The 14033-nt window shown below is 43.7% G+C and overlaps 1 protein-coding gene across 1 annotated transcript in view; it reads right to left on the minus strand.

Annotated features, from left to right (window-relative positions):
• Positions 1-14033, minus strand: part of PLB1 (phospholipase B1) — a 106542-nt gene that overhangs the window by 13840 nt on the left and 78669 nt on the right. Inside the window, exons 46-51 of the mRNA XM_081904735.1 lie at positions 12943-13035; positions 11289-11388; positions 9021-9072; positions 5163-5243; positions 4051-4116; positions 1292-1386 (exon numbers count right to left, since the gene is read on the minus strand). Coding sequence (XP_081760861.1) covers positions 1292-1386; positions 4051-4116; positions 5163-5243; positions 9021-9072; positions 11289-11388; positions 12943-13035 — 487 coding nt within the window. The remainder of the gene's footprint in view (positions 1-1291; positions 1387-4050; positions 4117-5162; positions 5244-9020; positions 9073-11288; positions 11389-12942; positions 13036-14033) is intronic.

Raw genomic sequence — 14033 nt, forward strand, 5'->3', positions numbered from 1 at the left:
AGAGGGATGCTAAAATAAACACAGATCCTAGATAGCACAGATCCCAGTCCAACCCCTGCAATAGTGCAGGTAACAAAATGGTTTGATTTAAAATAGCTTAGAAAGAATGTACAGTATTAGATTAGGGCTTGGGAAACTCCAAATGTTGTTCGACTATGAGTCCCATCATCCCTGACCATTGGCCGTACTGGCTGTGGATACCAAAAGGAACTAGAGTCCAACAACATCTGGAGGTCCATGGGTTCACCACCCTTGTGATTATGTTTGTGGAACCAAAGAATACAAAAGCCTATGCCTTGGATTTTAAAAATACATTTCTTCCATGGCCTAATAATGGACACATCAGAATAATGTGCTTAAGCCTGTGGTCCTATATATGTGCATACACACATGTGCACATGGCTTACTCAAAATAATTCTGGGAGCTGTAGTTTGCTAAGGGTGCTGGGAATTGTAGCTCTCAGGCATAAGCTACAGTTTCCAGGATTCTTTCTCAAATGCTGCTAAGGTGTCGTATAAATGTGCTTTAGATATATGATGTCAATGTGGCCTTAGCTTCTAATCGCACTGCTGCCCGGGACTTTTGCCTCGCTTGTTGGTTTACAGAAACCTCCCCCAGCCTGGAGCCCTCTAGAATTTTTGGACTGCAGCCCTAGCCAGCATTGGCCATGATGGTAGGGGCTGATGGAAATTGTAGCCCAAAACATCTGGAGGGCACCAAGTTGGGGAAGGCTGGCCTAGAGGCATGGTTCTTATTTGGGATATAAGAACTCCTGGATTCAACAGTTTGGACCTTTGGATTCTGGTGTTCCAAACCTCTTTATAGTTGGGTAGACAATGACACTGGCCAGATGGGAAAGACACCCACACTTCCATACAGTGGAAAGGGATTTTTGTGACATGTTTAGCACACACAAATGGACTCCAGGTTAACACACGTCTCAAATTGGCTTAACACAAGAGATCCAGCATCAGCCAGACTTTGTGAATCACTGTCTACCTTGTTATAAATATCCGTACAGAAAACAAGAAGCCCAAAGCTACTCTCTTAAATGGCTGCAGCTCTAATGGAAATCAATGAAGATTGCTCTCATGTGAGTAAAGGGAAAAACCAGACCCAATATCCTCATTATAATTAGAGCATCTGCTGCCTCACAGCTCCCAGGTCCAATAGCATCTTGCAGGGAACAGGTTTTTTAAGCTCTTTGCGGTTGCTTTATGAATAACAAAAGTATAGATCGGCCCTAAAAATAGCATACAATACAGATTGCTGTGCGATCCGCTCACTTACGCCCCTGAAAGAACACATCCGGATGCTTCCCTTTCTATCTGACGCAGTCCAGTGAGTTCCATTATCTCCACCATGTTGACAAAAGCCCGAGGGAGCTGCAGGGATTACAGTAACCAGGTATATTGATGCACAGAGCACAAGGCAGAGCAAACAGCAACACAGAGAGGTTATGCACAGATCAGTAGTTGTGAGAGCATCTGGTTTTCATGCAATAGGAAAGGAAATGTACAGAGGGCCAGTGGCGATGAACGAAAAATATTATGTCGGTGCGATAAACTTTACAGCTATAACTGCAGGCTGGCACCGTTAGCCAGCTTGATGCAACGTCGAGCTAGATGTGCAATGGCGTTTGTGCATTAATTGTTTATGGCAAGCAAAGAAATGTGCATGACTTTGCCACAAGCCTCTACCACAGGTAGGAACTTCTGCAGACCACAGAAGTTCTGTGTGGTCTACTAGGAGTTGCTGTCACCTCTGCCACTACTAAAATCACCTTGTGTCCTGTGCTTCCTTCAGACCACCAGAGAGCTGTTTGGGAGGCTGCAGGCAGCACAATTTACAAGAAGTGGGGGTTTAGAGATGACTCTCCCTGTACACCTCCCCACCGCAATATAAATTATGCCATCCTCAACCCACTTAACAGCTGCTTGGCAGGTAATAGTCTGCACCATCCTGCTTCCAAGGGGCCTTTTATCCCCCTAAAAGTTGAGCTCTGAAAGGCTCTTCTGAGAGCAAGGACCATACTGGTGACAGCCACCTTTCCCTGATTTCAAAGGGTGGGTTTGCATATATATGTTTGCATATATGTGTGAATGCCCAGACCGATGGCATGTAGTCCACAAGCACTTACCCACTGCTCCTTGTGGGCCTCAGGGGCGAGAAAGGGTGCTCCCCATTGCTCCAGAGCAGCCTTCTCTAACCTTGAACCCCTCCAGATGCTTTGGACTACAACTCCCATGAGCCTTTGCTAGCTGCTGTGGAACTAACCCTCAAGTGCCCTTCCTGAAGCGAGATCAGGTTGGCAGGCCTGAGAGACAGTGGTCTTTCAGTGGTGTTGTGAAATAGGATTGATGCACTTCTTGTTGTCTTAAAACAATATTTCTGAAGGTGTAGATTAGGTGTCTGTTTTACACTCTGTTGGGTGGCTGAAGTGGATGTCACCGTTTAATTCTTCTTGCTTATCGCAGCATAGGGTTTTATCGTATGCCTTTAGCTTCTTTGATAAGCCTTGCATGCCACCTTCGGAAACTGCTTCATTTTGACAGGCAGCAAACAGATTTATTAAATAAAAAATGAATAAAATACTCAGGAGACTCTGGGCCACCAATTTCAATAACTAGCTGAGGGTACTTAGCCAGTGGAGGCTTTTCATTTGGGCAATGGGGCACTGCTGTGTCACTTCATCCTGCCCTCAGCCAGCCCCCACATGCCCTGTCTGCTTACTCACAACTAGTTCAGGGGGTGGGACTGCCTGGCAGCTTCCTTCCCCTTAGCCTCAGTGTTGCCCTTGTAGAACTCAGCACAAAGGAGGGTGGGAGGGGTGACCAAAGTAGAATTAGCTGCCTCTGCTTGCATTGGCACTAGTTCCACCTGCTGCCTTCTTCCCTCCCAGCCCCCACAAATGGTTTTGTTTCTTTCATTCTACCTTTCCCCTTTCATTCGTTTTATCTTCATCCTTCATCTCAATAAAGCTTCATCATTTGAGAGCCAGGGTTTGACTGCATACTTGTGGCAACCCACAGATCTTTATTCCAAACTTTGACACTACATATTGTGTCCGAGGCAATGCAAGGGGAAAACAGAGCAACTTCACTTTGTAGCAACTTACGGTTATGCTGGGAGTTGCCCCCTCCCAGACTGAAAATTAATCTGTGATTTTGCTCAGCATGAACCAAGCTGGACTGTGCAATCATCATCTGAAGCTCTTTTTCGTGTGCCCCTTCCCTGAAAAGTCCAGAGGGCGCCATGGAGCAGCTCCCCATTTGTGGAATGTTCTACCCAGGGAGGCCTGCCTGGCACCTTCACTGCCTAGCTTTATGCGCCAGGCAAAAACTTTACCTTATAACCAGGCCTTTAGCCATTAACTACATATGGCTTTTTAGAAGTGGGTGAGATGTTTTTAATGTGTTGCTTTTCCTCCTTGGTATTAATGTATCTACATGGGGTGGGCGTGGTGTTTGCTTATAAAAGTTGCTTTGGGTTGTCCTGGGCAAAATAAAGTGAGTAACAAAAGAAAGAAAGAAAGAAAGAAAGAAAGAAAGAAAGAAAGAAAGAAAGAAAGAAAGAAAGAAAGAAAGAGAGAGAAAGAAGTTGGGAGTGTTGCAGACGCTAGGCAAGCTTGTTATCATGTTTGTCCACCCATCTCCTTTCCTCCTCTGCTGCACAAATATCCCTAAGTCAGGGCAAATATTGGGGAGGCTGGAGAGTACATCCATAAGCACGGTAGACAAAGCTGCTGCCTGCTGTTGAGGAAGCAGCATCGTTCCTGCTGCAGAGGGCTTTAGGGGCTAGCTCCACATTGAGAAAAGTGAAGAAAACCATATAAAATACAACCACGTTCACCATAGTAGAATCTCACCGCTTTCCTGGTCATTAGCTATCAAGGTCATTGGATTACCCTTCAAATATGACTGCACCAGTGCCAGCTATCTGAAAGAAGGTCCTGAATGAAACATGATCATGGAAACTCTGCGAGGGGTGAGAAATGTTTAAGTGCAGTTGCCAAGAACTCAGCCTTCTAGAATGTCTTAAAGTCTTACCTCCTTGTAAAGGATATCAAGGGTGTCCTGGAGGTGTTCTACATATCTGTCCACTGAATAGGTCTCCTGAAGAAAATGAAACACTCAGTTATCCATTTTCAGTATTCCATGAAAAGTTGCAGATAAATCCATCCCCACACACCCAAAACCAGAGAGATCTATGGAATAGCTTGGCTTGAAGGAGACTGATATGAGGATATAATTTGCGCTAGCAAAGTATTGATATATTTAGAAGGAAGTATTGCAGAATTGTTTCCCAGTTGCAGCATGCATTTGACTTACTCAGCACACACGGCGTTTGGACGCGATTCTTAAATTACCAGTCCAGCTGAATTAAAAGCAAACAACTAATGCCTGAATCAGTTAATCAGGAAGAGCTGGACTGGGAGAGCCGGTTTCGATTCTCTGCATCCAAACACTGGATGTAGACATACATCAAGAGCTGAAATCAAGCCCACTATTTGCAACAAGATTCAAAATGCAGCTTCAAAGCTTTCATCCAGAAATGTGATTTTTTTTTTAAAAAGGGGGAATCACTCAGAACTTTGAATTCAAGTTCATAATCTTGAATGTTATAATTGGAATTCATATTGGGGAATTCATAAATGGGGAAGGGGGCCTTTTATAGTGGCACAACATTGTGAGGGCATAGTGGTGTACTGGTTTCACTCATTTTTATTGATGTCACAAGTAAACTTAATTCAGAATGGGACTGAGTCTTTCAAAAAAATTGAATAGAATTCTCAGAAAAGACTGGTATTCCCTCCTCCTCCGAATCTACCTCACTATGTCCCAACTCCCAATAAAAAATGTGTCTCCAGAAGTATTTTGTATTTCCAAAATACTCCATTGTATTTCTGGGGTCACTGAGAACTATAGTTTTAATACTTATTAGCTCGGCACATGGATTATTATTATTATTATTATTATTCCCCCAATGGCTGGCTTAGTTGTTTTCCATTTGGATGGCAAACCTCTTTTTTGGAAGGTCACTAGAGCCAATCACCACCTTTGAGGACTGGGGCTGCAATCAGGACAAAAATGCTCATTTCAAATAAAAAGTGACAGGAAATACTATCGTTTTCAAACCAAGCCAGCTACAGCTTTCATACCTTGTCTAAGCAATAGTTACAAAGGTCATTGCCTCCAATGAAAATGGTGACTAGCTTCCAGTCCTCCTGATAGTTGATGCTCTGGTGAGAAACAAAAACACTACAATATCAGAGTAGTTCACGGATGTTCAGAGGAGCAAAGAGAGTAATGAGTGATGTGACTTGCTCAGGATCCCATCGATTCCACCCTCCGGAACTGCTGGAATCGTCTCCCTGCTCACCTGCTGCGGAATTTTTACAGACATTGCTTGGGGCTGAAGAAAGTCAAGCCAAAGTACGTACACACTCAGTCCATCTCCACGGAAAAAGGCCATTTGAGAGTTAATTCACAATCCCATATTTCTCATGTCACACATAGCAATTGCAATGGCATGCTATCCACATTGTTTGAAATGCCACCATGCCTATGCTGTCTTTGTGACAGCTTTTTTCAAGGGCATGAAAGTATTGCATGCCCAACGGAGGGTATTAGGTATTTGAGCTGAACTTGTAGCATGATCATTACCACATGAAAGGGTTTGTCTAATGGGACAGATACTAGAGAATAGCAGCAATGTCTCTCTTCCTCCCCCCCCTCTCTCTCACACACACACACAGTCCCCCTTTGCTGTCTGAAATCCAAAGTCTTTCATTGGTGGGTCAGACTGAATAACAGAGAGTAGAGAGAGAGAAGGAATAAAAGCCAGGGGAGAAATTGGCAGCTGCCCTGGAGTGTGATCATCTAAGCTGCATCTGGGCTTCTGTGACACAGGAGGCTTTCTATTCCTAATGGACTTTGGCGCTGAGGGGTGTAACTGGGACCGCAAGCCCTTGGCACTTGTACAGAGGCAAGCATGAGAGACAAAGAACATTTTCCACAATGATGCACCGAATGCTAGTTGTTAGTAGCTGGAGTCACTGAGAATCCCTGACAGCGACACGTTACCAGGACTGTTGAAAAAAAAAGGAAGGGAATGCCCAGAAGAGTGGACATTTAGATAGAGAGAGAAGGAGCCCTCAGATAGGTGCCTTCGCTGTGCTTAGCCAAGGCCGGCAGCTGCTTCAACCTACGTCATTGCCAGCCAACAATAGGGGCTGCTGAGAGCTGTAACTCAGTGGAAAACATTCTGTAACATGCAGTACAAAGAAAGGAATGGATGGTGGCTATTTTTAGAGCAGCAAGTTTACATAACAAGCATTGGTGAATGTGTCCTAAGGAAACCAAAGGCCTGGGAATCACAAACAGGGCTGAATTCTCTTCATTAATAGGATTTGTTTTCCTGGCCCTTGAATTCACTTCACGTTTGCTTCAAAAAGGTGCCTGGGGGTGTTTGACATCATTCCCTCTCTGATTTCAGAAGGCCAGGATCATGGTCTCTGAAACCTAGGAGCTGCTCTGACTTTTGCTTAAATGTCAGTGCTTCCACTCGGCTGATATGTGTTTGTGTGTGTGTGTAAGAGAGAGAAAGAGAGAGAGAGCAGGAAAAATGCAGAAATGCAGAGAGGAAATGGATTCTCCTTTCTGCTTATCACAGTATGCAGCTAATGCAGCTAATAAGAACATGCAACTAAATGCAACTAATAAGAACAGAAAAACTGACAACAAAGTCAGCCCTCACTCAGCACCTGTCACACAGGCCTAGGTTTGGGAAAGCAGTGGTTTTTGTTTGTCTTCCAGCCCACACCAAACGATCCATCAATAGTTTGATGGCACTAGTTCCTCTTCCTTCCCTGCAATGGCTCCTCTCCCAAAGCAAAAGGAGTCAGGTTGGTAATAACACATTTAATACACCCTGGTTGCATTTTCCCTCTGCATCCGAGCTCAGCCACCAAAAGCTAACCTCAATAACATAAAAAGGTTTTGCAATGCTTCCAAAAGACACTCGGGCAGACCTACAGGGAGAACAAGTTCCAGAAATGTGGGGCAGCCACTGAGAACACCTGTCATCACATGCATTTCATGCCCTTCCTTGGCGCACAGATCATATTAAGAAGGTGTTTTCTGTCTATCCAAGAAGGTTGAATGCCACATAAGGACAAAGGCAACCTCACAGGTATACTAAGCCCCTAACCAGAAAGGGCTTGCCTGGTCATAACCACTTAACTTGAATTGCACCCAGATGGGGCACAAATGCACATGGTAAAAAAAATTTCCTCAATGTTCTCTTGGAAGCCGACTCTCCTTCAGAGGTGAGCCATCTCATTTTGCATGTCTTGAAACTACTGAACACTCATCACAGCACAGGTCTGCATTCTCTGCTCCACTGTTATTCTATTTACGTCTTTAGCAAAAATGCATATAGTGCTGGATTGTAAACAGGCAAACAACCCAAAGCTCTTTGCAACAATATAAAACAAAATATTAACATTACATATAGAGAGAGTTAAAATGGGTATTAAGATATTGTAAAAGATTAAAATCAACACTAGCTGTCTCAGGAGGCTTGCCTAAGCAAAATTGTTTTAAGCAGGCACCAAGAGGAAGTGAATGTTCCTGCCTGCCTGATGTCAACAGGCAGGGAGTTCCGAAGCACAGTTTGCTGCTGCACTGAAAGATGGATTTCTTACAAATGTGGAATGAGTGGAGCTGCAAAGGTGCCAGTTCCACAGGTTGAAGCTGTCAGGTGGGTATATATGGGGTAAAGAGGATCCCACACAAAAAACAACAACACTCATCCCAAGTTGTTAAGGGCTCTATATACTAATAGCAACAGCCTGAACATGGTCTGGTAGCAAATAGGCAACCAGTGCAGATAGCTGAGCAAAGACGGCTTTAAAAAAATAATAAATTAATAAGTCCACATGAAAATTCATCAGCATTTTGGTGCAAATTTCTCCTCCTAGACACATTTTTGTATGCAACTTTGCCTATTATACAGATTTAACAAAGCGATTTCCCCTAATATACTGGATGTTTGTACACATTACTTGAATGAAGAACAAGATTGCAAAATGTGGGAAAGTGTGAATTTGGAAGGACGGATACGTTCTGGTTCATTCGCCTGATGCCAACGCAATCAGATTTCCCTCCCATCCCTAGTGCCTTCCATTCATGTGGCAGGATGCATGGATCCAGCCCCTGGCACTGCACTGAAGGTGTAATGGATGCGCTCAGAGGTGCCAACTTAAATAAAATATTGGGGGCGGAATGGCGCAGGTAAGCCCCACCCTGCAAAATCAATCATGGCATGGTGCATGCACACCATTTGAATGGCAATGGCCATCAATTTGGCGGGGGGCAGCCTCCTCAAATATTTTATGGGGGGGGCGAAGCCCTCTTGGCCTCTAAGAGTTGGCTCCTATGGATGGGCTTTACTCTCATTCAGAGACTGCTTGATCTTGGTATTTTGTATTTAGATAGGAACCTCCCTTGTGTCACACCAGTTTGATCAGGGGATGGCTTTGTGTGACCTGTTATCATGCAACTTGGATCATTTTGCTGGACTCGTCATGAGCTACTTGCTCTGTGGGCATTTTGCAACAGTGCTATAATCTCTGATTTTGGTACCATTGCAACATGGGTTGTATACAATGTCTTGTGATGAGGAAGATTTGGATCCCAGTCCTTGGGGTACGGTGGGGCAGTTCCTAAGGCTAAATATTATCAGCATCAATATTTTAAAATAGCACAAATAGCATAAGTTGGTTTAGGTGGCTAGAGGATGAAATATTTTCATGCCTACCCTCACTGCTTAAACACATATATTGCAATACATTAACCAAGAGAGGATGACTGGGGTTTTTTTTTTATAATAACCCAACATCTTAAACACAACTATTGTATTCTTGCATTCAGCAATATTATAGCTATCTTCCTTACCCAGTGGTTTCTACAAGCTGCCAGATTTTTCATTCATTTTCTGTAATGCAGATACTTACTGGGCTGTTTTTCATTCGTGCTACCAATCCTCTTGCTTGGGCTGGGAGATTCCTGTGGAAAGAGAAAAGGAGAGCATTCAAACATGGCAAGCTCAGTGGAGTCAACCAACAGAAGGAGAATCATTGCGGGACAGAACTAGGATCTGAGAGTCCTTGGTTGATGTTCACGCTGTGACCTAGAGAGTCATTTCTGATCAGTCACCAGCTGCCAAGTAGGACGAAACAAATGAGCAAAAAACACCCTCATGCAACCCGTTTACTCTCATGAGCAATGTAGCTGAGGAACCACAAATATTGTGTCAGCTCTTCCATGAAACGAAACACTGCAGGTCGCTATTTTTCTTTCAGAAAAATATGAGCCGTGATTTTGCATGAGTTCTCTGTTTTAACATCGCACTCTTCATGTAAGCAGACCACTTGTGTGAGTCTTTTTCATTGCAGTTGTCCGTTGCCAGCATGTAATCAAAACTTACTCTCAGCTCTTGTGCAAAATTCAGGTAAGCTCCCTCTCAGATTCCCTACTGTTAAGTGTACATATGTATTTATTTATCCTGCACTTCCTCAAGGACGCCAGGGTGGTGTGTATGCTTTATTTAACCCTGGCTTATCCTCACAGAAGCTCCAGGAAGTAGACTAGGCTGAGAGATAATGACTGGCCCTCCACTGAACTTAATGTCTGAGTGGTGATTTGAACCTAGGGCAACTGCACTGCCCTGGCTCTCGGTTTGAAAAGGAGCATCAGTAATAGCTGTACTCCTAAGGGTACCACCCTAGCCCACTAGGCAATTGTGCCATTTTATTTGGAAGTCGAGGGTTAGATATGCAAGACAGATCTGTGTCATATCCATGTGGCTTTTATCCTACCTACATAGAGCTGCAATGTTTACTAATAAATTTCCTCTAAACATACATTTCAAATTATCTGTCAGTGTTGGTGTTGACCTTTATAGCCCTAAACAGCCTCAGCCCAGTATACCTGAAGGAGAGTCTCCACCCCCAGCGTTCTGCCCGGACGCTGAGGTCCAGCGCTGAGGGCCTTCTGGTGGTTCCCGGATTGCGAGAAACAAAGCTACAGGGAACCAGGCAAAGGGCCTTCTCAGTAGTGGCGCCCGCCCTGTGAAATGCCCTCCCATCAGATGTCAAAGAGATAAACAACTACCTGACATTCAGAAGACATCTGAAGGCAGCTCTGTTCAGGGAAGTTTTTAATGTGTGATATTTTAGTGTATTTATGGTCTTTGTGGAAGCCGCCCAGAGTGGCTGGGGAAACCCAGCCAGATGTGGGGTACAAATAATAGATGATGATGATGATGATTATTATTATTATTATTATTATTACTGTATTAATACATGTTTAAACGTGCAGTTTCTCTCAAAATACATATTTGAATGAGTGTTTTGATATCTTTAAGCTGCTGAGAGCTCTGTCACAACATCTGGGGAAGGGCAGAAATCTAGTGGAGAGCAAGATCAGGTAATGTCATCTTGGAATTTGCAAAGTCTGAGTTCCTCCAGCATCCTTAATTTAAGACTTGGAATCGGGAGGCTTCTCTCCCTCTCTCGCTTTATAAAATGCTACTTCACGACCAGTAAGAGCTGCACAAGGAAAGGTATGATCAAGAACAGCAAATGTAGTATAAGGCATTTAAAGCAATCCCCCCAGGAATCATGGGAATTGTAGTTGACTTCTCACTGAGGCCACAATTCCCAGTGCTCATAACAAACTGCAGTTCCCAGGAATCTTGGAGGGGGGGATGTGCTTTAATTGTATGGTGTGTACACAGCCTAAGTTCCCTAAAAAAATGTCTGCACAGGTGACTACCACAAACTTCAAGACACTACCAGCCAACTTGCCTGCCAACCATCTAGCATGCGAGCCAAACAGCAGAGAAGTTCAGATCGATTATTTTTGTTGAAGGATTGGCTCTGACAGAGTGCATTCGGAGCTAAAGCTCTAAATTTTCAAGGCTGCACTTGGAAGCTCTGCACTATTTCACAGCCGTGCCACCTCACCTCTAACTCCCTCTGCAGTTAATTTAGTGCTTGGCAAAAGGTGATCGATTGAGGACCTCAGAGGCTAGAGTTGCCAAATGTATTTAGACAGGTACAATATTGCAAAAAGATTTTATAGCAAGACTTTATCCTTGGATTCTTAACCAGATTTACACCCCAGAAGGGGATGAGGTGAAACACAGGCAAAAACCCTCAGCTTTGGGGCAACAGTTTAGGCTTAATGCAGCAGTTTTTCCTTGTCCCAGTGTGTCTTACTGTGCGGTGGCTCCTCCTACTGCTACGTTGAATCCGGCCGCTTCGTTCTGGGTGCCAGTGGAGAAGCCAGAGAGATTTGGATTAAACTTTTTCAAAATATCTGGCAGAGAAGGAAAAAAAATGTAAGATTTGGTGAGCAAGAGCCACACTGTGGTTGGGCTAATTCGGTAAGAACCATCTCACATTTTATCAATGCTCCCGAAATTACAACCGATTAACTGGGGAAACTGTAGAAAAGAGAGCCAAGTCTTCCCCATCAAGTTTTTTGGTTCTATTACCCTCAACAGAGCTGTTGTTGCAGTTCAAAATGTCTGTGCTGAACGCTGGAAGTACCTTATGCAGAGTGAGACCAGAGGCTCATCTGGATCAGGTGTGGGAGCCAAGCAAAGATTCTTCCCCAGGCCACACCCCCTCACCAGGGGCTCTTTGGGTCTACCCTGAGTTAAACTGAGTTGAATACCACCCACAGAAATTTATTTTGCATGGGAATAAGAGTGCAATTTGTTTTGTTCAAAGTGGACCCCCCACCAACACCACACAAATACTTTGAAGTCACTGTAGCTCACTGAATTCAAATGGTAAAGGTAAAGGTAAAGGTACCCCTGACCGTTAGGTCCAGTCGCGGACGACTCTGGGGTTGAACTGGTAGGAAGCACTAATTTTCCTATACAGGGATTGTAAGAATATAGCATGTGAAGTGGTTTTAACGTAAGTAGGGATCCAATATCTGGGATAGCCCAGGTGTTGTTGTTTTTACTGCCCTTTTCTTCTTATATGCTGAGCGGCAAAACAAGCTCCATCTTCAATGCATCCTTCCCTAACCTGGTGTACTCCAAGCACATCCCTGCTGGCCAAGGATGATGGGAGTTGTAGTCCAAAGCATTTGGAGAGCACCAGGTTGCTGAGTTGACTGGGATGCAAGCTTTTTATTTTTATTTTTAATCCCAGTGATTTAGCTATCACCCTATCTTTCTCTCTATGAGTAGATCAGCCTGCCAATTTACTGGACATTATCACTTACTGATTAGTATCTCCATTTCACTTTAAGTCATGTACTGGGAAAGTGGAAATCTCAGGCAAGGGTGTACAGGCAAGGACTCTTTCTCAAAGCTATTTACACAAGTAAGGCACACAGCCATGGAATTTTTACACCCAAGCGGCTGCCTGGTTATCTTCTGTAGCTGTTCTTGCTCTGTTCAGTGTGTGATTACTTAACACTCACTTCGATACAAGATCAGACAGGCTTTGACTGCGTTTGTATTTAGAGCAAGCACTGTGCTTGTGTGCGCCTCTCCTCTCACGTAGGGCTTCATTCATTCTGTTCTGTTGGCATCAAACCAGTTTGCCCTGACATCCAAGCTGGCAAATGGTGGTTTAAGTCATCTCTCCAAATCAGGATTGCAACACAGGATGAAAACATGGGGGGCGGAGCGGTTGGCGGGCGGGATCACTCAAACAATGGTTTGCCAATCTGGACATCATCACAAACTATGGTTTCATTCAAGCGGCAAGTGAGCAATTAAGGCCCACACGTAAGAGGGGAAAGCATGTAAACACAGTGCTTGTTCACAAACCTTCAAATTATGGCTTTGAGAGGATTAATATCATCATGGACGTTTCTCTTTCATGCCATGGTATGTCAAAAGGTACTCACTAGATAAGGTTGTGTGAGTCTCCAAGGTTTCATCACCTCCAGCACTAGAAAAAAGGATAATACCAAATCGGTCACTGGAATTAACACTGTATCAAAGGGCATCTACCATCTGTCCGAGAAACACAGTTGTATTAGCAAGGAGTAGGGTAGAGATGAATTAGGAACAAAATTCCCTCAAAACTACAGAAACCTCCATGGGGGAAAAGCCATCCAGCCTTTAAGGATAAAAGGATAGGAACAAGTGTGAATGAAGGGAAAGTTTTCAAATCAAGTAAAATAGGCCTGCAGCTAAAACAGATGTAAGCCTCTAGCAAGAACACACAGCTAAGAACTTAGAAATGCTCCCCTTTATGCTGATATATGTAGTACATATTGAGATCTGACCTCCTTTAATCTGATCTTGCTGATAATAAACTAGATTTGTTAACATTTGTTTACTGAGAGGCCAGATTGTGTTGGTGCCCAATAGATATTTGGGGTTCTAAAGTTTTAGGAGAGTGTGTTAAATGTCAGGGCACACTTGCGCATTAAACCTTTTAGTGCAGTTCAGTGGTTGCACACCATTTAGTTTTCCTTTCTATATAATCCCATATTGATCCGAGATCTAATAGAAGCAGATTACCCTGATTTCTGAAAAAGCAAGGTAGCCTCAAAATTCACCTTTCAGACATGTTCATTTATGTGCATTAATTGCATATGGGGCAAGATGACAACTGAGCAATTGTCAGAAGTTTCCAGATGTGTGATAATTACCATCTTATTCTTCTTCCACATTTTTGTGCAATAACGACCACTGTCTGACTTTATTTTATTTTTTCAGTAAAATGTCCATTCTTGCACAAATATCTGTGTAAGGAAGGAAATCTGCACCAGGTGACTGAGTTGAACAGATCCAAATCAATGCACATAAGCATGAAGCAAGCTGTGTGTTGCTGTTTCATAACCTCCCACTCCATTGTGCCACTCCTAGTGCAAGCTTGTTCACTTGAAAGTAATCTCAAACCTTGATCAGTTCAGAAATTATTTGTTGAAGTACAGCTTGGGAAGAAGTGCAATATGCAGCCCGCAAGATTGCTTGATGGCAGCGTATT

The sequence above is a fragment of the Podarcis melisellensis genome (genome assembly GCF_964234715.1).
Source record: "Podarcis melisellensis genome assembly, chromosome: 3".
In the NCBI taxonomy this organism is placed as follows: domain Eukaryota; kingdom Metazoa; phylum Chordata; class Lepidosauria; order Squamata; family Lacertidae; genus Podarcis; species Podarcis melisellensis.